The sequence below is a fragment of the Etheostoma spectabile genome, chromosome 21 (assembly GCF_008692095.1).
Source record: "Etheostoma spectabile isolate EspeVRDwgs_2016 chromosome 21, UIUC_Espe_1.0, whole genome shotgun sequence".
NCBI lineage: Eukaryota > Metazoa > Chordata > Actinopteri > Perciformes > Percidae > Etheostoma > Etheostoma spectabile.
Window position 1 is genome coordinate 11,651,769 of NC_045753.1, and position 26,740 is coordinate 11,678,508.

General features: G+C 41.4%; 1 protein-coding gene across 4 annotated transcripts in view; it reads right to left on the minus strand.

Moving 5' to 3' along the window:
• etv4 (ETS variant transcription factor 4) overlaps positions 1–20,915 on the minus strand; it is a 32,369-nt gene extending 11,454 nt beyond the window's left edge. Inside the window, exons 1-4 of one of the 4 annotated variants that reach the window (XM_032502784.1) lie at positions 20,657–20,915; positions 19,943–20,033; positions 19,679–19,726; positions 13,881–13,934 (exon numbers count right to left, since the gene is read on the minus strand). In XM_032502784.1, the coding sequence (XP_032358675.1) occupies positions 13,881–13,934; positions 19,679–19,726; positions 19,943–20,033; positions 20,657–20,713 (250 nt within the window). In that variant the 5' untranslated portion in view covers positions 20,714–20,915. Of the gene's footprint in view, positions 1–883; positions 903–5,171; positions 5,528–13,880; positions 13,935–19,678; positions 19,727–19,942; positions 20,034–20,656 lie in introns of those variants that run through there. The other 3 variants (XM_032502786.1, XM_032502785.1, XM_032502787.1) reach the window with 3 other exon arrangements.
• Between the last annotated feature and the right edge of the window lie 5,825 nt (positions 20,916–26,740).

Sequence of the window (26,740 nt, forward strand, 5' to 3'; positions counted from 1 at the left end):
GTGTGTGTGTGTGTGTGTGTGTGTGTATAGTGGGTGTGGAGCTGACGGCGCAGGCCACACTGAAAGCTCAGCCCAGGTAATTACATACTGTCGTCCATTCACAAAAAAGGAGGAGAAATGTCTGGCTGACTAAATGAGGCCAGAGAGGACTGCTCCACTAAGGCTTGGAATAAAAAGTGAAAAGACGAAGGAAGAAAAAGGAGGAAAAAAAGGAGTGAACTAAAAGAGAGGAGAGATTATAATGACATAAACTACAAACAGCCTTGAAGATTTGCTGTCATGCTCAGGATTTAAACTAGAATACGTTAATTTAAATATTTGAAAGGGTTTCATTTAGTTCTGACTTTATGAGTCGATCAACAAAACGTTAAACTAAATCTTGACAATGTATTAATCGTTTAAGTAATTTTTAAAAAGGTAAAAATGCACAGTCAACTGGTTCCTGCATCTCAAATGCAAAGATGTATTGTTCAATCAATTTTAACAGGATTATTCAAGTTGTTAGACAAAACAAGCAAAGACAAGATGTCACTTGGGGTACTGGGATGTTATCTGCATTTTTTGGTGATTTCTTATCATGTATACACAACATTTACTTGATTAATCAAAAAACAACAACAATAAAACTAATTGTCAGCTGCAACCCCAGTTTTTTTTTTTAACTGGTATTCAAAATGAGAGTGAGCAAGTGATCAAACAGCTTAGGAGGGTTTTCATTCATGAACACCTACATAATCTTGTGTGCTAAAAAAGGTTTTTAAATTTATAAGATCCTTATGGTACATCTTTGACTTCGAACATGCATTAAAATGATAAACTGAGTCAAACACTCAAAACAGCATTACTCCTCATCATAACCTTCCTATTTCTAGTCTGTACTCACTCTCCCATGGCAGGCAGGCAGGTGAGGAAGTGTTGGCTTTAGCGGAGGATCAACAGGATTAGAGAGCATTTACCCAGATTTCCCAGACAGACGCGATGGGATTCCAGTCTCCTCTAAGTCTCCGACAGCTCGTCTGCCAGTACACAGAGGGTGGCACATGACTGCTGCTTTAATAATACGAGCGTGTTTGTCTATTGACATTCCCCCCTTTCTCTGCCATGGTCATGAACTGCAAACAATCCTCAGAGAGTGTACAGTCATGGTGCAGCCAAGTAGAGCCACTAATGCGATTGGCAGGAATATTTCTTTTGATGTGGCTCCCGGTTTATGAGGATGTTCCATTTCAAACAGTCCTGACTGGGAACGGCAACAGCTTTGTGTTGAGGGGTCTGTGTGTGTTTGAGCTATTTATGTGTGACCTTTCTGGAATATTAATTAATCTGGTAAAATGGTAAATAAGCATCAGACAGCTTGTTGTGTTTGTGTATGTGTCTGTGACTGTAATTGCTGTGTGTTGCATCGCTTGCGTTTCCAATTACAGAGAGATGATTGATGTTCTGATTCAGCAGTAGGAATAAAAAAATAAAAAAACTGATGTCGTAAGATTTTGATTAATAAACAAATTTGAACAAAAGTTGGGAGTCTACACCTGGCTGTAACTCCATGTATTTTAAGAAAATGCACACATTTTTGTGTTTATCCATGCATTTATGGAGGTGAGACTTGGAAAAGCAGTTTTAGAAAGATGAAAATATATTTGGGTCCCCAAGATAGGGGGTTGAGTTTTCCCATGTTATCTTATAGGGACTGGCTGTGGGTCGCTAAGGGAACTTATTTGGATATGCAGTGACTTAACCCACGTAAAAAAACATTTTCCACAATAGAAACATGATATGAATGGGAACACTTACTTATCTATAAAAATGGCAGACTCATTCACAGTGCATATTTCAATAACCGCTTCATACATGCTTCACGATGACGGCAAATTCATGATACTGTATATAGTAAAATACTGAAGTTGGGGGAAGTTTAAATGTCTTAAACTGTGTGTTTCATTCCCCCACCATGCTGTTTCAATCGTCATGACCAGCAGGGACAAATGAAACATTACGCATGTCCCACTATTGCTGAAAAAATAGGCAAGCATGGCTAACAGCACAATTTGGGGGATAAGCTATGTAACTTCCTGTTCAAAGAATAGACCTAAAATAAATAAAAAAAACTATCTACAAACTATCTGACATTTCACATGAAATCTCCCTGCTAAAGTTTATAAGGTGGTGGCAGTCTTGTAAACGGATCCAGGGAGAGTTATGTTCTTCAGGTTCCCATCTCTTCCTGCATTTATTTGGGGCAATATGACCTCCTCTAACTCCTTTGTTAAATGTTACATCACCCTTTCACAGAAAGCCTCATATTTCATAGTTTCTTTTCTATACAGAGTCGGGGAGCGTTGTACCATAAACTTAAGAAAAGAGTGTAAAGAACCGAAGTGTTTAGAAGTGAAAAGACAGACACAGTACACTAACTGTTTAAAAACAGACAATTTTGAGATAACACACAAGGGTATATGTAAGTATTTATGCGTGGGCCTGGGCATGCACGCTCCTGTAGATGAATGTGTGCACTTTCTCCTTCGGCATTGGGCGGAGCGTGGCCGATTCCCAGCACCACCTAAACTGATAAGGTCAAAGGCTTCTTCCTCACTCCAAACTTGTCTTATCTCCTCCTTCCTTATTTTCAGGTACTCTTTTCTGTCTCCTATTCACTCCCTATTATGAGTGATATGTATAGAGATGACCAACTGCTTAAAGCAGGGTGGAGATGGAATTTTACATATGTAAATGTTGGCTCTTAGAGGGGGGGATGCAGGGTGAAAGGTGATGGTCATGGTTGAGTGCTTTAGGAAGTAGAGGGATCATTACGGGGGGGGGGTCTCATTCAACAGACATCCACCACAAACAAATCGCAGAAGTGAACAATGGGCCCCTCAGCTGAGCCATACGGCGGTAGTGTGAAACACTTTTGGATTCCTAGAAAACACAAATGGTGGTAACGGAAAGATGAACTAGAAGAGCAGTTCACACATAAATATTGGTGGTGGTGATACAATAAGATTACAACATTACAAATTTGATTTCTCTACTTTGAAAATGTTGACACTTTTTGTAAGATGGTATTGAAAGAGACAAAACCAGGGAATTAAACTCTTGGGGATAGCACTCAAAACATTTTAACATCACTTGTGAATTAGCCGTTTCAAGCAGTTTGACAAGACCTCACTATGAACCCCCCTATCTTATTTTAGACAGAGTATTTCCTACCAAATAAAGGCTCTTGTGTAGGGAAATCCAATATGAGGACAGCAGTGGATCTGGAGAGTCTTACATTGGATGTTTATGTGTGACATGTCCAAGTCTTAAGCCTCTGGAAGTCTGCAGCACACGACAGCCTTGTTCACAATAACACATTGGACATCAGCCCCAGTGTCAAACAGGGTGACTGGATCTAGCTAAACCGAAGAACATGCGAACGTTACGTAAATATACACCTAATGGGTTCAATCACAAAAATAACATTCAAGTTGTACTATTACAGGAACTATCTCAGTGCTATCCGGAGATCTGGTTCTTATCTCACATGATGTGCATTGCACACATGCAGTACAAGCGGCACAAGATCTCAGTATGCTCTACAGCAGAGATGTGACGAGATCGTCCCCATTAGTGCTGCAATTAAGAAAATGCCGAGATGGAGAAAATAGTATCTATCTTCACAAAAATTGTCTGTTGACTGTTTGATGGTAATTTATTCGTGCTTTAGAACGTAATTAATGTGAAGCAATAGTAAAAAAAAAGAAATTCTTGGTCTACTGTACAATGAAAAATTTAAGTACAAAACATTTGGTCTCAACTACTGCCAGAAAACGCTTAGTTATGTTGTAACCATGGTTCTCTGAGTGAAGAGACTCTCTCTCCACAATACTTATGGAATAAGTAACAGTGTAACTGTTATACAGGAGAGCAGCAAGTCAGTTGAGTTTATGGTCAAACCTTTAAGTGCTGTTTTCATTTTGCAACTTTTGACTGAATAAAAGACTATTTTTCCAGTCTTAGTAATTTATTGCAGTTTTCCATAAATAGGGTATAGGGTAATAGGCTTTGTGCAATAGGGTCGATCTTGTGAGCCCAATCTAGTCTCGTCTCATGAGCTGGTTGTCTCGTCACACTATGCTGTAAAGACACTTAAAGAAAGCTGGAAACGTGTGTAACAGGCTACACCTGGTACTCTTGCCAAAGATCTCTAATGCTGTGACAGATTAACAATAACAAGAGTGCCAGTTATGCCACAATGCTTTCAAATGTTAAAAAGGAAGCTATTGATTCAAATAGCATTCATTGCTAGTTGAAAACATTGCCCAGTTGTGGTGAGATAAAGGCGTAACAGGGAAAAGCAACAGTGTAATTTAAAAGTATTTTACTGTCAACACATGCATTATAAGTTAGATATAACCTATACTTTAAAAGTTAATTTGGAAGGTTCTGCACGCAGTGGTATGTTTGGCTTTCTCAGACCAAGTTGGGTGCAATTTCTGAGTTTCTAGCTTTGGGTTTTATTGCACTGAACGTTTAGTTAATAAAAAAAGCTGACAGCACAGTATCAAATTGTCTTAGCTCGTTTATGCTAACTAAACAAAAACACAAAAAGAAAAAAAACTCAAAAGGTCTAAAGCTTTGGGCATTAATGGGATACTTGGTGAAATAAAAAGGCGAGTTTTACTGTAGATGATAACAGTAACGTTATGCTGCGTTAAGCATTAATATAATTTCTATGGGTGAATAATATAAGAATTCCCCGATACAGTTGTCATAAAGGGTGAAATTTGCCAAAGAGACCAAAACAATTTTTGTACCAGGGTGTAATAATGTTTATTTCTCCTGAGAAGTTGGGATTTTTTAACAGGGGGGTTTATGGGGTTTCTTTTGCATGACCATTCAAAAGCATATGTTTCTAGTCTTTAGGGTAAGAACCATCTTAGGGTAATATCAGGGGTCTTACTCTGAAGCAAGATGGCGTCGGCAGGGACGCACCTCACAAACCAGAAGCTGTATTTGCTAAGCTAGGCTACTTAGCTACTTTTTGGCAAGACGAGTTGCTTATGCTCGCTTGTCGGTGGTGTTTTAGGTGAAAAGAACTGGTGAGGCAACAACTACGTTACACCAAAACATTACACAATTATCCACACAGTTTAACACAGGTAATAATTTGGATGAATACCACATACCTGTTCTCCTCAACTTTTTGTGCTTTACTGCTTAAGTCCCCGTTTGTATGTGTTTGGGTAACGTTAGCCGAAGAAGTCCAACTTTACCACGATTTTCTGCTGCTTTCATGTTTCGTAATCCTCTCAGAAAGATGTTTGAGATCCTTAACGGCACCATTCTTTCCGAAAAACAAACACGGGAAGTTCAAAATATTAATAATAAAGTGTCTTCTCTGACAAGCTAGCAGTGAGCTACTTTTTCGTCGAGAGCCACTCCACGTTGATTCGGATTATTTTTTACAAATGGTTTGGTTTATAACAATATTACTTGGCTGGTGGGGACCGAGGTGTTTAATCTCACGTTTTTCTTCCTAAAACAGACTTTAAATGTGCACTGTAGAAGATAATTCACGGGCGCAGTTCCTGTCAATGAGCATATGACGACAACACTACGTGGCTAGCCCCACTACATTACATTACACCTGTCATCATGTTTGGTTTGTGCCATCCGCTATCAATTGGCATCAAAAGGTTTTGGGCATGCGCATTGTAGTTTCCCCACGCTTTGGGCACGTGACATTATGTCGGTCTCTCCACCTCTCCAGCTAAGTGCATAAACACCATAAAACTATTATATTAAGCCACTGAACTTTAATTGTAGACCAATGACAAATGCCAGCAGCAAATCATGTTTTTTATGTCATGCATCAATCTAGAATTATAGCAATTTCTAAAACCATAGTTTAGGCCTACACACTAAGGAATTAGAAAGCAATATGTGTATGTGAGGTAAAAAAATAAATAGACTCCTAACCCCATTATACGTCTTATATGTAGTATAACAAATCAAAAAGTCAGATTTTGTTGTTCACTCTACTTTGATGAAGTATGTGTGATGTGTTTTGGCTTTGGAGGTTATAGTTCAGTGGAAACATTTTGAGCAAGAGGGAGAGTGAGCTAGGCCTAAATAGAGAGTGAGAGAGTGAAGGGAAGTGAGGCTTAACAATATGATCTAGACCGTTTCGACTGCAGAGTGTATCCAGTCATTCCACTGATGCATGGAAACATGTGCTGGACATGTGTGTGTGCTTCTCAGGTCACTGCACAATCAGGAAGAAAGAGAGAGCCGAACCACCACTGACAAACTCATCCTCATCTCTGAGAACCAAGAGGCCCAAGAGTGGCTTCAGTATCTGTCTGCTCAGGGAGCCCAGGAGTGTTGGATCCATTAGTGCTCTATCTGATTTACAGGTCATACTCTCTCATCTGATAATGGTTCAGTGCTCCTTGAATATTTAAAGAATGGTTGTCAGATACCTGCCAAACAAGCCTAACGAGATTGATGGAAAGTACAACGGTATTAGCGAGACAGATGATTGGCCGGGACAGCAGCACCGCAGCCCTTCTCACAAATGGGAATTTTTTTTTTTGGCCGTTAAAGCGGTTTTTGGTGCATCATGTTATGTTGGCTAACAGGATGTAGATCTGAATGACACCAATCATGGAAAAAGGCGGTAGCACAGTAAAAACATTTAGCCAACATCAAAGTTTCACTTCCCTTTTATCAACTGGAAATAGATTGCAGTATTTATCTGAAGTGATGGGAATGTTCTTGTTCTCTCTTAAGTACTCGCAGATTTTCCCCCCTCACAATAACCTCTGCACTTTTAGCTTTGAGTATTTTAGCTTTGAACTCTATATCAATCAGCACTGGTGTAGGATATCAGCCATGGACAATGAATCCTGATTTACTCTTGGTATAGTGCTCTAGATAATGGCTTTGTGCCATCCAGAAAAGATGGACAGTCGGCCTAAGCAAGGATGTGATGGAGGAGAATGTAAAAAAACTGAGTATGTCGGCAGGACAACAGACATTTTTTAAAGTACAAATGAGAGTTCACAGTATATTTTCACAACCCTGACATTGTAAAAGAATCGCATGATCAAATTTATATTAACTTCATTTTTCCAGGGTCTTGGCAGCATCAAGGGATCACAATTTTAATCGGTAAATGTTCTGACATCTCGTTTTCCCTATTGTCCACTTCACTTTCAATTGTGCCGCGTTGGCTTTTTATAAATGACCATTGACCAGTCATAAATCGCGCTGCTCTATTGCTGTTTAGTAGACCCGATACAATACATCCATGTCCTGGGACATGTGCAGCGAGAGGGACATCCAGTCACAGGCGAGGGGTGGATGTAATTAATCTGGCACAATATTGACTCCTCACTCTCAATCTCTCAGGCCCCAATATAGATGTCCCCTCTTAATGTTTAATGTAGCAATCGATCCAACCCCACACTGTTACTGAAATGATATAATGAGCTCCCACTGCTCACCAGGGTATCGTAGATTTAAGGGAGGGGTGAGTGTGTATGTGTGTGTGTGTGTGTGTGTGTGTGTGTGTGTGTGTGTGTGTGTGTATTCATTTGTTTGTTCCCCTTCATGGCAATGCATGCCTGTACATGTTTTTTTAGTAGGCGTTTCAAGGCGAAATCTGGCTTATCAGAGGAAGATAACACACACAGAAAGGCCTGGACACCTTGCTCGGCATTATCAGCGCACATGCCACATCTACAGTTCTTCCTGCTCTTCTTGCAAACCCCCCACCCCACCCACCCTCCCTTTCAGCCTCTGTCAGTATCTTGATTAGGATCTCGACCGTAATTCTTGGCGGCACGTTTGACCCGCTCTTACCTCACTCCTTCCCCTATCTGCCTTCATGCTGATTTATCTGTGCTTTATCTTTATCAAGTCATCTATCAACCCCCTCCATCTCCTCTTACTTCTCTCCTGGATCAGCGAGGATCGATACGGCCGTACGCTTGCTCTCAGCTCGCTCTACACACCTTCTGCTCTGTGTCAGCAGGTTACTATAAGGTCCACGCTCTGCAGCCACCTCCTCCACTCATGTGCAGTGTGTGTGTTGTGTGTGTGTGGGATTGTCAGGCACATGAAAGTGGGGAAACAGAGTGAGATCCGAGTATCAATGTTGGTCAAGAAAGGAAAGCAAAAAAAGCTCCTATAGGATAACTCCGCTTTGTCACAACTTGGGTTTTATTTTCAGAGTTTGGGCCATAATTTTGAAAGGTTATGACAACACTGTATTCACAAAAGTAACTGCTACTGCTAAGATCTGGGAACATGATGGCATTGCTATAGGGCAAGAAACAGGATTTAGTTTTAAAGGTCCCATGACATGGTGCTCTTTGGATGTTTTTATGTAGACCTTAGTGGTCCACTAATACCTATCTGAGGTCTCTTTCCGGAAATTTAGCCTTGGTGCAGAATTACAGCCACTAGAGCCAGTCCCACAATGAGCTTTCCTTGGGACGTGCCATTTCTGAGTCTGTAGCTATTGAGGGGGAGGGGGGAGGAGGGAGGGGAGGCATGGTGGAGGGTGGGGGTGTGACCTTGACCAACTGCCACTTTGGTTGTTTGAAAGCCATGATGTCTCTCTCTCATGGGTGGGCCAAATTCTCTTGACAGGCAAAGCAGAGAATTGAGTAACTTTGCCCCTTATGAGCTCATAAGAAGAAGATTCCAGATCGGCCCATCTGAGCTTTCATTTTCTCAAAGGCAGAGCAGGACATCCAGGACTTGGTTTACACCTTTTGCCATTTCTAGCCACTGGGGGACCATAGGCAGACTTATTAATTAAAAAAAAAAAAAACTCATACAGTGACCTTTTCATACCATGGGACCTTTAAGGTTGGGGTTGAAATGAACTAGAACAAGAGTGGAAAACCTGGCACTGTAGCGAAGGGGGAGAAAACATCCTGGTTCAAATTTAGTTTGATGCAATGCTGTTTGATATTCAACAGGATAAAAGGTATCCATGGTGTTGCACGAATGAAAAGTTGTGTGAATTCTGAACAGTTCAAGTTCAAATCAGCTGAGAATGCCTTTGCACACCTGCCAGTGTTTTTTGTTGTTGTTGAGTCATTTGTTTCGGAAAGTTACAAATATTGTCGCATGCAACTCCTTAAATTGCCACATTTACAGATCTCACTTATGTGATGGCCAACTAGATTTAAACACAAATTATAATAAACTGTGATTATACTTTAACAGGCAAAATGTTCAAACTGGACTTTATCCTTGCCATGTATCAATGCCTTGCACTCCCAGAATCGTATTATTAATGATCGCTCCCATTTCAACTACTGTTATTTTTATGGCCTCGCCCCTTCTCTTTTTGTTCCCCTCTTTGGTCTATGCTCGCTTTGGAAAGAGAAAACATTCCAGCTGCAGAAAAAGCCCTGAGCTGTCCTGTTGGAATGAACACCCCTACACCGACATAGAAATGCACATGCTTGCACATGAGCATCGCATACACTTTTTCTTTTCCTTGCACACACACCTCCCCTCACTCTCGTGTAATAAAACACACACTGCCGTCCATTCACATAGCTATGGTGCTGACACTCAGGCTGTGCTGCCTGGCTCAAATCCCTGCGGCCCCCTGGCTTTGACAGGACTGTTCTGAATCAACACGCAGAAGTACAGCTTTTACTTCCCCAGTGGAAGCTGTTAAACGCCTATTACCCTACATGCCTGGCCTTTACAATCCTATTTTCATTGGATTTGATTGACTAACAATGACCAAATAATGGTGTGTACTAGCAGTGACTGTTGTATGACTTTACTGTCTTTTTTTCAGGATCCCAACCTGAAAACCCACAAGATGTAAGGTGCAAATAAAAGCATGAATCTTACAGATAAAACCCAGAAAAAAGCTTAGATCTTGAAAGTTGAAAGCTGACAGAAAAGTAGGCCTGCACCTCTCATAGTTGTTAGTAGTGGAATAACGTCCCCCAAAGTCATGAATGAAGGTTCACTCCCCTTAACTCAATGTGCTGCCTCAGCCAGTCTTTTACAACCAACCCATTCATAAAACTGCAGGGCTGAAGTTTGTGTGTGTGTGTGTGTGTGTGTGTGTGTGTGTGTGCGCGTGTCACCCAGGCCAAGTGTGTTTATGTGTGCGCAGAGTAAGTGGATAAGAGGCTGTCAAAAGAAATCATCTGTTCACGTAAGAGAGAAATCAAACATCTTATTCATAAGCAAACCAAAACGCAGCAACAAACAGACACGGAAGAAGCCTCCTCTGCCCCGAGCGGGCGACTGAGCGGTATCCATGCATATCTGGCAGGCACCTGGCTGTTTTTGAGCACTTTGTTGCATAGCAGCTGTATTTTGGAAAGTGGAGAACACAGGGCTGCATGTTTCTCTTTTGGGGGAGAGATGGAGTTGGAGAGGGAGGGGCTCAATTCACCCATCGCCCCATGCTTCAAATAGGGCCTGATTGGGCCAGTTCTGATCCAGAAAAACAACCGAAACAAGAGGAAGGCTGTGAATTCATGACAAAGCAGAACACACAGAGCCAGAGCGACACACTGCTGGGAGGATTTGGACAGAGCTGGCTTGCTGGAAGCTTTCTTTTCTGTTTTTGATTATCAGTCTATATATTAAGTCAACATTACCTGATTCGGTCTCAATTATGATTAGTTTCCTTTGACTTATGTGATAGTGAACTGAACATCTTTGGGTTTTGGGAGAACAAAACAAGCCATTTGAAGATACCACCTTGGACTTTAGGAAACTGTGATCAGCATTTTCTAGAACAAATGAGCAATTGAAAAATTAATTTAGCAGCCCCACTGCATCATATACTATAATAAAAGAAAATCAAAACACTAACACAAAGACTATGTAATATATAGACTAAAAGGCAGATTTTAAAGTTTAGTTTGTTATTTTTCTCTACTTCCTCTCCTCTCTTTTCTTGCTTTCTCTCCTTTGCTAAAACTGGCTTTCTGAAAAGCACTGTAACGGCATTCTATAGCCACAACTTCCTATATAATTACTGCAAGGCACAAAACTAAACAATCGTCCCACACAGCTCTGAAATCGCTGGATTAGTTCACATCTTGGAACACTCAATGTGTGTGTAGAGAGAGAGAGAGAGGTAGAGAGAGAAAAGGGAAAGGGGAGGGGAAGGGGGGGAGAGTCCAGATTTTTAAATTCGACTTTAGTTTGTATAGACACAGGAAGGGAGGGAGGGGTTTGGAGTATCCACTTGGAGAGGAGGGGATGTCAGAGGTAGGGGGAGGAGGGCTTTTTTATGAATGAAGACCGAGAGAGAGCAGCGGAGGACTGAGAGAGAGAGACGGAGAGAGAGGGGGGGGGGGGGGATGGGGGAGGCACACTTCCTCTTACGCACACAGGGAAGAAAATTTATGAATGGGTCACATCTCTCGAACTGCTCCAAGTGTAAACAACATACTTGGACAAAGAAGAACGAGCTCTCAGCGCAGGCAGTGATCTGGAAACGCTCCAACGCTGGCCTTTTAGTGTTTTTAACACAAAAAAGTAAACATGTTCAAACTATTTTCAATGAAGTATCTGCACTATTGGTTTGACTGACACCTCCATGTGTTTCAACAGACAAAGGAATCAGTTCAGCTGCCTAGCGCCAGGCGAAGGAGGACCCCTGAAGGTGCTGGCAGCGCCCGAAAATGAAACATGAATCCGTGTCTCCTCTTGACGAACACAAGATTAAAATCACATCCTTCTTCTTAAGGGTTCTATGCAGAGCCAATCACATTAGTTCAATGGAAGAAGAAAATTGGCACGCTGTTATCACCAATGGCTCAATTACCTTTAAACACACACACAGGCAGGTCAGCAAGTACATAAAAGTTGCATGTTTGCATAACCTTCTCTTAATAGCAGCCTGCAGACAGAGCATGCTTGTTAGCTGTGAACTGAGGGAGAATGGACCAGATGAGATAGATTTACCAGATGTGCAGGTATTGCACAATCCCTCCTTTGCCCCCCCCCCCCTTCCCCAATCTAGCATTCCAACATGTCCCAGTGTTTTTGCCTCTCTTCTTTTGCTGTTTCTCTGGCTCCCTCTTTCCGTCTCTCCCCTCTCCGTCAACACCACACCCATGCAGGTAACTACCTGACTCGGTAAACAACAATGTTTAATTTTACCAGGGCGCCGGTTCAATGCAAGCCTCAATTATATTCCGGTCACCTGATTAGTGCTTTGCTTTCATGCTCTTTTTTATGTACTAGAGTTTCCAAAACAGGTGAGTCACCTGTTAAAAAAAAAAAAAAAATTAAAGTACGCCAGACATTTGCCTTTCAGCTAAGCATGAGAAAAGATTAGCCTTTTTGATGCTCTTAATAGCCCTCAAGCAGGATCTAGAACAAACAAAAAGATGATTATATTTAAAGTTGCTTGTCAGCTTCAATTTTCCATAAACCAAAGCTGAATAGAGTTGCTCAAAGTGGACTCTGTGGCTATTGACTGTGACCAGCAGGCACACTGTCTGTCAACGCGGGAGTGTCTCTGCCGCGTATAAGAGAGCTGCCTGTCAAACTGAAGCCCCTGTGACCCTGCAAATCATACCCTGGTCAACTGTTGGCAAAGGCCTGACAGCTGATTGGCTGACAGGTCAGGGGGTTAAGTAGACATGACCCCTGGGTGCCCTGGGGTTCATCTGCACTTCCTGCTCCGCATTGTTGGCCAACAGACAGTGACAATGTTGCACAGGGCATGTGTCACCGAGGGGCTAAGCAGTTGTGACTTGGAGCTGGTTAAATCAGATGATGTTTACACACAAAAGACACATGTTCTAGGGCTTGGGTAAGTGACTTTGACTGGGACTGAAAGCTGTCCGTTTTACTTTGGGCGTGAGATTATTCCTGACTTAGTCCCAGTTATCTCGCTAACCATTTCATGCCAACTGCTATAATTACTATGAATCATATTTTTGTATTTCTGTATCTGTGTCTCTGTGTTCCAACGGCACATGGCCGCGCACCAAGAGCCTGGTTCTGCCTTAGGTATCTGCCTGTTTAAAGAAAGTTTTTCCTCGCCACTGTTTTCCAGGAAGCTCCTGGGGGGATTTTTTGGGTCTCTGTAAATTACAGCGTGGCCTAGACCTACCCCGTCTGTACAGTTTCCGGAGATAACTTCTGTTATAATTCAACACTGAAAATAAAATAAAATTGAATGCTAATGTAGTGTCATTGCTAAAGAAGGAGAATCCTGCACTGCATTGAATGGGACAGAAAAAAACTGTTTGTAGAGCAACGCGTACTCCCACCCAGATCCTGAATCGCCATTGTTAAGACAACAAGAAAGGGAAACTCATTCAAATAGCCGCTCAGTTGTGCAGACCTGGAATTTGCTTTTCCATTTTACACCTTCCGATGTGCACAAAGGGCCATCTTTGTACCTGGACCCTGAATAATATTTTACTGGTTTCCTGGGCCGTACCCATTCAGCTTTTCAAAGGCATGCAAATGGATGACGGCAGCACATAATGTCGGCATCCAAATTTACTTCATGAGACTGGCTCATTAGGCTTTCTGTTTCTGCCAAGCTTTGTCTGCCAAAGAGATTACTGTAATATCAGTGAGTGACAATACCCCCACCGAAGCCTCTGGCGGTTTCACAGCCCAAATTTGACCGCTGGTTTTGTCCTCACTTTCTCATGACATGCACACTTTATCTATAAGGGCAGGCCGACTGGCCAAATCTTCAAGATGGGTTAGACGGCCCATGCATAGCTCTGTGTGTTGCACAGAACAATGAATGATTGAATAAACAATAAAAAGATGTCATCTGTGCAATATATAGTTAGAAAAAAAAACTGATTTCAGTAAATGGAGACATACATTCAGAGGACACAGAAATAGAAAGTACTCACAGTTCTCAGAATGGAAATCAGGAACAAACTGCTCGTCACTGTCTGGAACCTGAGCTGAAATTAGAAAAAGAGAGACCATAAATTTCATAACATTATTAATATATTTTGGACAAAACCTGACCTTTCTCCGTCTCTCCGTCTCCCTCATTCTGTCTTACTTGTTCTCTTCCTTGAAATCTGAGTCAGAGCCAGGCTGGGCTTCATTCAGGCAACCTTCACTTCATGATTTTTGCAGCATGTCAGCACTTTGCTCATAGATCAATACACAAGAACATGGAGCTCTTGAATGGCATGATGTTAACCTGCCAACCTGGTTTTACTTTGACTTAAGCTGAGAGATTTCTGCCAATTACAGACAAACACGTTGGCCAGAACCACAAGTGTTGGGTGGCCTTTGTGGATGGAGACCCAAAAGACCCAGTATGTGATAAATAATCAAAAATAAAACCATGACATTGTGAAATTATCCAATATTACAAATTGTTTCATCCTTATTCTTTTCACAAGTTTATTGCAGATTGTTTAATACAGCATTTTAATTTCAAAAATTCCTTTTTCCGAAGTTTTTCCATTGTTTTCCAATCACCATTTTATTTCACAATGCCAATTTTTAATCACAAAATCTTTGTCCGTGAATTAAGACAAAAACGACAATGTGACAAAGCGTCAAGTTTATGTCCAATCAGTAGAAAGGTAGTAATACGAAATGAGGTAAGTCATTTCCCCCCCATCTCCAATAATAGATCCTATTTAAGGCATGCAACAACATTCTTGACTACTCAAACCATTCAGACATCTGTACACCAATGGTCAACGTTCTTTCTATTTCCATTGTAGAAATCCAGACAGACTAAACAGGCTGTTCTGGATGAACAAGTGAGGAAGTCTGTCAAGCGGTCTGACAAACCAGCTATTCAGATTCACCATGTCCCAAAGTGTTGGGGGCTCTGTCTAACAATCTAAAGCTAGTCTGGATTTCATCTGCGTACATGAGGAATCGCTCTTACAGTCAAACTAGAATCAGAAAGATAACAAAGAAAACTAGACTAAAACCAAGAAGAGAAGTAGGGCAGTTAAACTAGATAAGTTATGGTTAAAGGTCTTCTTAGACAAGCAGGAAATGTGTGTGTTTTATACAGCTACACAGGCGCTGCAACCCTGAACTTGTCTAGACATTACTCCAAGGAGCTGTATGTGAGAACGCAAAGGTCCGAATCACTTGGACTGAACATTAAACTAGCTTTACCCTGGCAGCACAGAAATCTGTATAATGTCAGATTGATTTCATGTGTAAATAGAGCAGACCTTTGTCCAGTGATTCACAGCGAGTGTATGGGCGTGTTGTTGGCATTGCTATCATGCAGCTGGCATAAAGCCCAAAAAAATAGAAACATCTGAGGGGAAAAAAAGAAGGGCTAGTTACACAAAGATGTCAACAAAAATATCTAACTGTAGAGACAATGATATCTGAGAAGATCTGTCGGTACGCCTAAATCGTCAGACAAATTTAAGGAAAGCCAAGAGACTCGGTTGTTATTGACCAAATTACGAACCGGCTACGTGGAATCGGCGTCATGTCCTGCCTCCTGCAAGCTCTTTGTGGACGCCACCGCTCGCCTTACCCAAACAGAGTTTTTCTAGTAAGTGAGAACGTATCTAAGACGGACAACCACTTTACATCTTTGGTAACTTCGTACAATGCCTGAACTTGATATGTTGGGCATTGACCGGAATTAATATGAGAAATTGGCTTAGGAATGGATCACACTACAGCTGATATGTTTCAGTGGGCCCAACGAGACACTCTCTTATAATGAAGCTCATCTAGGATCAGTGATGCCAAGCCCAGGTGCAGCACAGCTAGACAGACACTATTGTGCAGCTCTTTTAGGAAACCAAACCCATTCACAATTGTCCTTTTGGAACTTTGAACATTGAGTCACACAAACAGATTAGAAAGCCAAAATCATTTGACTGCCAACACCCTAGCAGGGGTGAGGAGGTCAAATTCACCCAGTAGTGTTCGCCTTCCCGTGAATTAATGATCTAGCTCTAAATGTAGAGCAGAACCAGGCCTAGCAACCTTTAAATCGGGCACCAATCCAGCTCCATGAGTTTCTGGGCTTTTTTAAGTGTTTCCATTGCTTGGGCTTCACACTTATGTCATAGTGCAAGCTAGCTGGTAGGGAAAACTTAATGGCTATCATTAAATATCATGAACTCAATCAGGGGCGTAATGGGCTACAAAACAAAGTGGTACCATGTTGCGGGTACTTTAGCACCGCTTGCTCACTAGAAATGGACAAAAGGCCATAAATAGTAGATTTTCCTCTGTATTTTCTCCCGAAATGTACACTATTGCAGGATCCACCATGACTCTGCACACGGGGATGGGATTGTAACCTAACTCAACACCAGCATTCAACCTCAACCGTCTCTTCTCTCGCACTCCATCCACCCTTTTTCAGACATTCATACATAGCACAGACACCAAAACTCAAGAGAGAGAGAGCACAACAGAGACAGAGGGCAAAAAGAGGAAATAAGAAATTCAAATCCACTTTCTTGTTGTCACACTCCTCCTTCCTGTACAGAGGAAACCGGATGATGCCGTTTTGGAGCATGTTCAGATAAATGACATTGATTTCTTATACGACGCTGCATCCTGTGGCCTACTATACCATAATAATATTACCCCCTTTTAACTTTTCAGCCTGTCGCCCTCAGGGGGGAGAAATAAAGCTGCTGTGTGAGACAGAGCAGCGGCCAATTTTTAGTTCTGCAGATCCAACAATCAATCATATCCATAGTTTCAACATGTCCAAAACGGAACATACTGGACCTCATAAAGAAGCAGGAGAAAAGAAACACGGATGATGAGCATCAGACATTATCATAACCCCGGTGTGTGCATTTGTGTCTGTGCACTTTCCTCTGTGTGTGCGCTTGTATCTGATTTGTTTCCAGGAACACCTCTTCAGGGGCATTGAGATGCAAGTCAGCACAAGAAGGAAAGTGTGTTTATACGAGCACAGACGCATGCTGTCCTCAATGCTTGCAGGCACCTTGAATGACTATTTTTTTTCTCTCAGTGGGAGATCCTGGGAGGAGCTAAAGCGGCTTCAGTCATATAAACCTAAAGGCCAAAATGAGACAAGATGTGACAAGCTCCTGAACTCTTGCCATTCAGTACTTCACCCTTTCTGTCTCTCTCTCGCTTCCGCTCTCCTTTGGCGGAAAAGAAAAAACTCCCTCTAGCTACCCAGCTTTTACAATCTTGGTGAATCCCTCACAACTGCAATCAGTCATGATAAGGTCTTTAATTAATGCAACAGGAAAGAAGAGGTCTTAGCCGGGGAAGCTGAAAACAAGCCAGTACTTAGGGTTAAATAACACTTTGATAAAATTACACTTCCATCATTCTGTCCTGTTTTTTTATTTATTTTTTTTTGCCTCTGTGACTCAACAATAAGCTACCACCCAATTTGTACATAAAATAACGTGTCCTTTTCAAGGGACGGTTCACCAAAATTACAAACAACATACTTTCTTGTTTATCTTACAGAGGTTTCTCGCCATATGGATAGTTTAGGTTTCATTTGCTAAGGTTTTGAGATATCTGTCTCTGGGATTTTTGCTGCCACCTTAATACAATGGTGGTGACTGTAATGTGGCGCTTTAACCTAATAAACATTACAAATCATAGTATACTATGTATAGCATTGTAGTGAGGTGGGCAGCAGAAGCTGATATCTCAACCTGGGCAAATAAAACCAAAAAAGGTAAGTGAGAAAAGCCAAACCTTTAGTTGGTGGCCCTTTACAGTGAAATCTGTGAATACAAATAAGCTCCAACTTTGAAGCGACACCCATTGTTACAGTTTTACGGGCTCTGGCTCTGGTCTTTGTCTACATGAAACGCGGGTGTGAAGTGAACTTGCTGGCTTGTGACGCTGCATGAGAAAAGGTGAGAACGCGAACGTGGATACAGCATTGTTTCCCATAAACAGCAGCAGGCTGGGGAGGGGGCTCTATCTATATTTCGTGTTGTGTCTTCAGGACAGACACAACCGCGTCCACAGATGAAATGTCAGTTGTTCATCTCACATAAAAAGTGCAATGACTAAGGAAATGTGTGTGATTGGAGCTGCCCCATTATCCTTTAGTTTGCTGATCTGCTGTATACTGTGTATGACTCAAAGTCTATAATGTTCAACCGTTTAAAGGTTACATAACATTCTGTTGAAATTCTGCTGTATGATCGATTCATGGGAGTAGCATTTACAGAATATACAATTTTCCATGACTTTAAGATTTCCCCCAGGCAACCCAATATAGGTAATTTCCTATATCAACAACGATATGTATCCCAATGTTTTCTAGTAATTTAATTAATTAATAGTTGAGATGAAATAACCATATGGCAAAGCCTATTTTTGTATTCTTCTCTGGGAATTCAATACTTTCCAAAAAAGGAACTGAGTATTAAGAACTAACTGTATGTGAATGTAAAATGTCGTCCAAATGACGTTAATATTGCCGTAACGCAGGTTGTCACATAACTGAGCCCTAATAAAAAGTGAAACAATTTGTGTCTAATATGGTTTTTCCACAAAAAGTTCAATTACTTAGTTACAAATTCTTAATATTTCATCTAAAACTTAACCACAAGACCAAACCCATATAATACTTTACTGAAAAGTCAACTTTCAGTGTTTGTGCACTGGAGGCTCCAACTTTCCACATAACACTCGTATAAATTGCATATTGGACAGTGATTGGTTGGGATTTTACAAAAATGCTTGTACACGCATGCTTTAAAAGATTCCAGGTGAGCACAGAGAAACAAGTTTAGTCTTTAGGTTCAAAACTCGACACATACACCACATTCTACTCAGTGAAGCTTGAACATCCAAGTGAAAAAGAACTACTTTAAACAGGATTTATCAGGTTGATGTGGTTCACATTAAATGAAAAAAAAATGAGTGTAATTTCCCTTTAAACATCCACATCAAAGCAACTGACACAACAAAATTCTCACCTCGTGGTGCAGTTCTCGTTATTACTTGCCGCTTTAAGCACATTTGGACCCACTGTCCTGCACAATGACTCACAGCTTGTGTTGTTTTCCTTCTCTTGACATACAGTATAATTACTACATTAGAGCTCACATCATCATTGCAATTATTAAGTCTACGAGCTGACAATTGCCTCTGGCTGGGCCTCATTTCATCACTATGTGCCTTTGAGTGACACAAGCCAAATAGCCTGTTTGTTTGCATTGGCTGCTGGGCTGGCACGCATGCTACATGCCAACATGGCCAAAATAGGACATGCTCAAAGCTAATAATGTCGCGTCTGTGTACTCTCCAGCCTCGTTTGTGTGTGTGTGTGTGTGTGTGTGTCTGTGTGTGTGTGTGTGTGTTGTGTGGTTTATGAGCATGTGTGTTGCATCAGACAGTTTGGGACGAGAGCTAAGGAGGTGATCTATTTCAACAAAGCAAAGTTTTATGAAATTATTTGAAAAAAAGTGCATTATTAAGACTTGTAGTTGTAACACTGTTGGACAGAAAACCTAAAAGCAATGAGAGCCCATGATGAGAAAATACTTTTTGGATGAAAACAAGCAGCATATAGGCCTTTGTATAATCCCTTAAGACTTAGAAAGGAATTTTTGTTGTTGTTGTAATTTTAGCTTTCTGTGATCACCAATCTTTCCAGATAGACACATCATCAAACAAGTCATTAATGTGAAATCATCACAGAAAAGTAAATTAAGAGCCTGCAAGCAAATCTCACCTTCTGTGAGCCATGTCTCTTGGAGTTGGCTTAAATCCTGGAAGAGGTCTGAACAGAAAGATTAAGAAGAAAGAAAGAGAGAATAATCAGCACACTGCAGAATGACGAGCCACAACTATTCGTCTTCTTCTCATGTATTTTTTTTTTCAAATGCAGTAACTAACCCTCAGACTGACATTGCCTGGGGTTAATAGACCATGATGTCAACATGTTTCATGTAAAGAGATCAGAGGCCCAAAATTGTGGACTTCCACTATACTTTACCTTCCGATTCCTGAGGGGGTAATTCTGTGTCCATGTATTTCCTTTTCGCTGCCATCAACAGTCTATTTAGGGGCCCATTTCCATGCGTCTTCTGCAAAACCCATAGATGTGAACAGAAGACGTGAGAAACAGACACAAGCAGGGCACATCAGTGTCAAAACACCATGTTTAATGTGGCATGTGTAAAGTCAAGCCATTTGGACACATTTGACAATAAGTAACAAGAAGTCATTATTATTATAATAAATGATTTGTAATGAGCTACAAATAAGAGCGTACTGCAGCTATAGGTGAACACGAAGCTCCTCAGAAAACAACACATTTCTCAGTTGTGGAGGCAATCTGGGGAAAACAAACGCGCTGTTTGCGTCTGAAGAAAGTGACCATTTGGCACACATTGACACGTTCTTCGACCAAAGTATCCCAGAGGAGAAACCCGCTGACAAACATCCCCAAATGCAGCACTTGCTATGCTTTAGTTTGTGACGATTTTGTGTTAGTTTTGTGCGGAGTGAGTAGTTTTCTATCGCGCGCACACACAGCTGCTTCAGCCAAAACTCGTGCAGACGCGAGAAGGGGAGAGAGAGAGAGAGACAGACAGAGAAAGAGAGAGGGAGAGAGAGAGAGATAAAGCCCGGTAGCCGATTTAGGCTAGTAAAACAAAAACACGCAAAGTAAGCATTAAAGTAACAAAAAGAGTTCTTCCATACGTACATTTGCTAAAGTGTAAGGCACTTGCTGGTCCAAATATCCATCCATCTTAAAATCCATCCGTTAACCGTTTGTGGTCATTTAGGCTGAGTTGAGTGAGATCCACGCAGCCAGCAGAGAGAGGAGGGAGCGCTGCTTGTGAATGGAGCTGCGTGGAGGCTGCATGCATAATGAGCTCCATTCACAAAAAATGCCGAGGGGAAGTGATGGCGAGTGATTACCCAGCGGGCTGCTGCCCTCTTTACAAATCTCTTTTTTTGTGTGTGTGACAGACAGCTCGTCACATCACATATAAGTGTAAGGTAAAGGTAATTTTATACCTCAAGCAGCTCTTTCTTCACTTTTTTTTTGCAGCGTAGGCCTAGTTCAGTTTATTTGTGTTTTAACTGGCGCTTTCTGATTTAAAAAAAACAACAAAAAAAACATGTCGGACGGGTCATAAAGCATGTATGAATTATGAGTTATTTGGTAGGCTGTTTCTCGGGCTTTTTGCCACGTCTGCCCGGATGGCCAGGCTCCCTTCTTTAGGAACCAGTCCAGCGCTGAAACCGTGACAGGAAACAGATGTAGCGCGTTTTAAGTGGAGGCACAGAAACCAGACTCAACTCCAGTTCGACGGTAGATAACTGACACGAGCAGTTAAGAGTGAGTTTGTGCACGTTCATATTGAAGTGAAGTGACTTTTGAGCGCCAGCTGTGCTGTCATTTCTGTACCAGACATGATTTGGAGGGACTTGCTTTTCTCGCTCGGGCCAAACGAGGCTCGTGATTGGTGCCTTTCCTCTTTCAAGGGCTCGAATTTCTTGCCTTTGTCCGGGTGAATACTGACTTATGAATGAAGTCTCGGTTCCCCGTACGAACCAATCAGAAGCCGGGTAGTCGGGATCTTAGCAACAGCAGGCGGAGCTTGCGCCACAGCAGCCAATCACCTCTCGGCAGGCTGCAGGCTTTGTACAGGATTTTCCAGTTGTTTTTCATTCACAAAAAGAGAGAGAGAGAGAGAGAGAGAGAGAGAGAGAGAGAGAGAGAGAGAGAGAGAGAAAGTTAGAAAAAAAACTTCCATTCATAAAAACCTGCCCCAGCACGAATGTTGTTTTTCTTTTTCTGCCCGGATGAACTCAAAGAACCACCTCACTTTGCTTTCTTCATGTCACATGTCCCTCACCCTCTACTCATGACGAGCAGTGATCTCAGCCAGGCAGGAGGAAGTGGCACTACCTCTGCAGGAGCCTTGTATGAGCATAAAACTGATGTAAATCAGGTCAGGAATATGCATTCTTGCATTCTTGTGGTTTTAAGTCCACACCACAAGAAAACCACAGGATTCAAAGTCCTTTCCAGGTAGCTTTGTACACAGAATGGTGAAATGCTCGCTGCTTTTTGAAACCTAACTGCCGAAGCTAAAGCCACACACACACAGTTTTCAAAGAGGACCTGGTAGCCAGGAAGACAGGAAACAAAGTTCTGACGGGATTTTAGTTTTAGTTTCAGGATGAGATTCAGAGACGTACACAACAACAGCATTCCTCTTCCTCCTCCTCCTCATCCTCCTCCTCCTCCTCCTTCTCCTCCACGTTGATCTAATTCCGTCTCCATAACAGGTGATACTGCACGTTATTTCCTGCTTAATGATATTTAGATGAACTTTTAGATTTACACAACAGGCTATAAATGTTCAATCAGCTCTCTACAGCCAGCACTGAGCTGTTTTGCAACAGAGAGCAGGACACTTTGCTTACATTTTGTTCCTATGGTTAAACACGGGTTAGTTTGACCTCTTAAATGAAAAGAAATCCTTAAAATGAAACAAGTAGAGGGAGGAAAAAACACTCCACACTAACCTGTGATGTGTCACAACTGGACGAAGACTTCCATGGTATGAACTCAAAGATAAATGGAAATTGCTTTGTGCTGATGGTTGGTCTTTGTTTTTCATAATGTTACCTCATTTCATCTCAGACATTAAAGCACGACTAAACATTATTCCGTTGTTACCCCTGACAACCAAAGTGTGGCTTTAAAGTAAATGAGCTTTAGCTTTGAAAAGTCCCCCTTTTTAAGTAAAAATTATTTTTCAACGTGGCTCCAGGGATGGTGATGTTTGTGTGTTGGTGGATGTGTTGCCATTGAATCTGGACCAGATGTCCATGGTCCCCAGAGGGACAAATCCTACTGACTTTCCGTCTAGCGCCACCAGAAGGTTGGCGTTTGTCTTTCTGTCTGCATGTCTGTCCTTCGATTTCTCGACAACCGCTCGTCACATTTGACGGGTGTATTGCTCAGGACACCAGCAAGTGCAGTGTTGAGTGGGAGCTCTTGAGATTTACGGGACATACATTATTCATTAGTGGTGCGTGTCCCTACCCAATATGAGTCGAGTGCGGATGTTAGTTGCGCATGCGTCACTTTATTACGTCTACAAGATGATAACTAGAGACTTCTGTAATTTCAAGACAGTGAAAATGGACCTACATAACGGAGTTTTTTCACTCCTGAATACAAGCAAGCAATCAGACACAACAAAGGCTGTCAGTTGAATGGTGTTTAAAGCTAACGTTAGCAATCAGACAATCATAGATAGCTAAAATGTTTTTGAAATGATTTCCATCTTCTGTTATTGTTTGTTATGAGAAAAGTTTATTATTTTATGGACACGTTGCTCCGTAAACCGCTTAAATCTGTGCAAGTCACATCTGCACTTGACTCACATCGGGTAGTGACACTGTGCTTCATGTAAACACAGTGACGCTTTGCATAATGATAGTTCAGCTATTTCCTCACTCAACACTGATTTCAACTTTTTGAGATCAAGCAGCCGGTGGCGTGCAGCTTAATTTATTTAAATGAGCAGGTACACCTAATCGCTTGCTCATTTTACGGACTAATCTTTCGATGATTACTGTACTGACACACTACGGAGCAGAGTTGGATTCTGTGTTCTGTGTCACCCGTTCTGTATGATATTAGGTCAAATGGCTCTTTGAGTTGCAATGTATAATGAGAGGGGGCCCTTATTAACTGTTACAGCGTGAAACCGTGTCTTGGCAGGTGTATTGCTCAGGGCCCGAGGAAGCACATTGTTGAGTGTGAAGTTGTTTGGAAGAGCGGTTCTCCAGAGCAGCAATACCGGAGTCCCGTAATTAAAAACGGAAATTTTGTTTGTGGCTAGAGTAGAAAAACAGAAAATGTTCTGTCGTGTCAAATTCCCTCATACAAAGCTGCTCAGTTATTAAGTTCCTGTGATGAAATCTGTTCTTTAATTCATTTAAAGTTGTTTTTGATGCTTGCTTTGATTCTTTTTTCAAAGATTTTTTTTAATGCTTTTTTATTTTTTATTTTTTTTTACAATTCGACCCAACTATTCTTGTTTTCAATGTTTTAACTGTTATTTTGCGCTTTTGACTCTCACTTATCTGTTTTTTTGCTATGAGAGATAATGGCATTGTGAATAACTCACTACGTTAGTTGTCGGAGCACAGATAAAGGTTCCACAATGCAATTTAAGCGTAAATAAACAGAAATACAACTTTGAATCACTTTCTATGGACAATTTCTGTTAAAACAGTCATTCAACTGTTAATAAAAAGATATTTCTTAGAGTGCAGGCATAATAACAGCATCAGCACTTGCTGAAAAGGTTGCGGTTGGCTATGCTAAGACCTCCATCTTGAATGAACTGGGAGAAAAATGGAGAGAGTCCGTGCTGATGGTTTGACTCCCCTATATTTTATTCCTACAACCTTATTTCGTCGCAGATATTAAAGCATGACTCAACATTATTGTAATGTGCTATCAGCAAAATAAATTGCACGTGAAAACCAACGCAACATCAAAGCATGTGAGCTTTTTGGACTGGAAATTCCCCCTTTTCCACGTTAAAATGATTTTCTTTGTGTTTGTCATCTCTTTTTCTGATGTGAAAACTGTCACGTGATTTCAGACAGCATACAAATAAGTTGACTCCTGAAATGTGGCACGAGTTTGGAAAACACATGTGTTTTTAATTCACATTCACATGGGTTGACATGTTTAAATTGAAAAAGGGGTTTGAGAAACAGCCGCAGTAAATACCTACACAATGACGCATTCAGTGTTGCACTGATACAGTCCCGTTGTGACAGACACACGATTTACAACTTCTTTATATGCTTTAGGAAAAATTGAAATAGTAAAGAACATAGGCAGTTGCTATAGATCACCTATTTCATTTACAGTACACACACACACATGCACGCACACACACACACACACACAGAAATGCATTGTGAAATCTATTGTAAAAGTCATCCACCCCTGAGTCTATATAGCTTTGTCAGCAGAGAGATAAGTACTGACAGAGACAGGGGGGAGACATTTTAAGTTCAGTGCGGTGCTGTAGAGTGGACTCAGAGTGCTTATTGATCAAAGCTGGCTGTGCTTGATGGAATGTTATTATAGCTTCAGCTGTTCCAGTTATTGAGAGACAGAGCGAGATGTGTCGAAATGGAGGTAGACAGAGAGAAATATTCGGAGAGAGTAAGAGACTTTCAAGAGGCATATTAAAAATAGTGAATGGAAAGAAAAAATGAGGAAGCAAGACCGATTGAAAGAAAAAGAGGATGTGGAGAGAAGAAAGACATGAAGGAGTCAGAGGCCGAGGCATCTGTGGGGGATGGGGGTTGTTAGAAAGGCCTGTCGACAACACCTCCCCGTCTGTCCTCTCTTCCTCTCGCTGGAGCTTGGTTTGCCTCTCTCTTCCCTCCTACTCCTCCCTCGCTCCTGATAAGGCTGATGGTGACCGATAGACACATAGAGATCTTTGGTAAAACAAGGGTACCACAAATGGACTTACTGAAAGCATGCTGCGCCATCAAAATGTCCAATCACGTTTTTTTCTTCACTCTCAAATTATAGTTTAGTAAATAGTACATAATTAGTAAGATCTTTTCAGGATTAATTCTGTTTGACATAACCTTTGCACATTGTAAGCCATATTATTGTTGCGTTTGATGTTTTTTCTGGAGCTTTTTATCACATCACGCTATCTTAAAGTGCCCATATTTTGAAAAACATCACTTTTTCCTGGGATTTGGGGTGTTATTTTGTGTCTCTGGGGCTTTTACTCGCATATAAACTTGGAAAAAAACTATCCATGCTGTTTTGAGAGACCCCTTTCATTATTACTGTAATCATACAATCCATATGACAAGTAGTCATATGATCTATTCTTAATATAGAAATATTCACCATTGCTGCTTTAAGTGTTATTCATGTTTACATGTTCGTCATGTCTCAAAAAAAGTAATCAAACCTAAATAAAACAGGACATTCAATGTACATGGGTGACATTAGCTCTCATTATGAACGCTGGGCATCACAGGAGCATTAAAACAAACAGGACTTATTCTCAGGCTGGAGGCCGTCAGGGCACCCCGGTTTGTTTGGAGTGGGGATCGAGCTTCCGAGGAATAGCAGCCTCTCTCACGTGCCATGCCAACTGAAAAATGATTCCTAATGCAAACATTCATCGTGTGAAACACAGGGCAGTCTGTGTGTGTGTGTGTGTGTATATGTGTGTGTGTGTGTGTTTCACATGCCCTTGAAGCTTGCTTGCGTGTCTGTGCCCAGAGACAAACCTTTTCCAGTTTCTCTTCCACGTTGACCAAAAATAATATCAACTCCACACAAGTTTCCTGATTCATTTCACATCCTTACTATGCCACATTGCCAAATCTGGACCCCCCCGGAGCTGTTCCCCCATGTCCTGCTTGCGCAAAAGTGCCTGATTTACATCCAGGAGAATATTTCCTCATGAAAACAATACATACCTGAAAATAACTCCAGACAAAATAGAGCCAGCTATGTTTGATGTATTTTAAAAAAGCAAAAAAAACAACAACAAGCAAAGAGCACTTCCTTAAAAGGTCAAGCTGGATGATTTGAACTTATAACCTTCCTGGAAATGTATTGGTTGTTAGCTCGGCGATTTTCCAGGATTTTGATTTACACCTCGTGGCCTTGTGCTCCTGAGGCTGGTGCAGGAGATTGTCACAGCCTGCCGGAGTTTAGACCACAGAGACACATCGAGTGATTTCCCACCCGTGCACC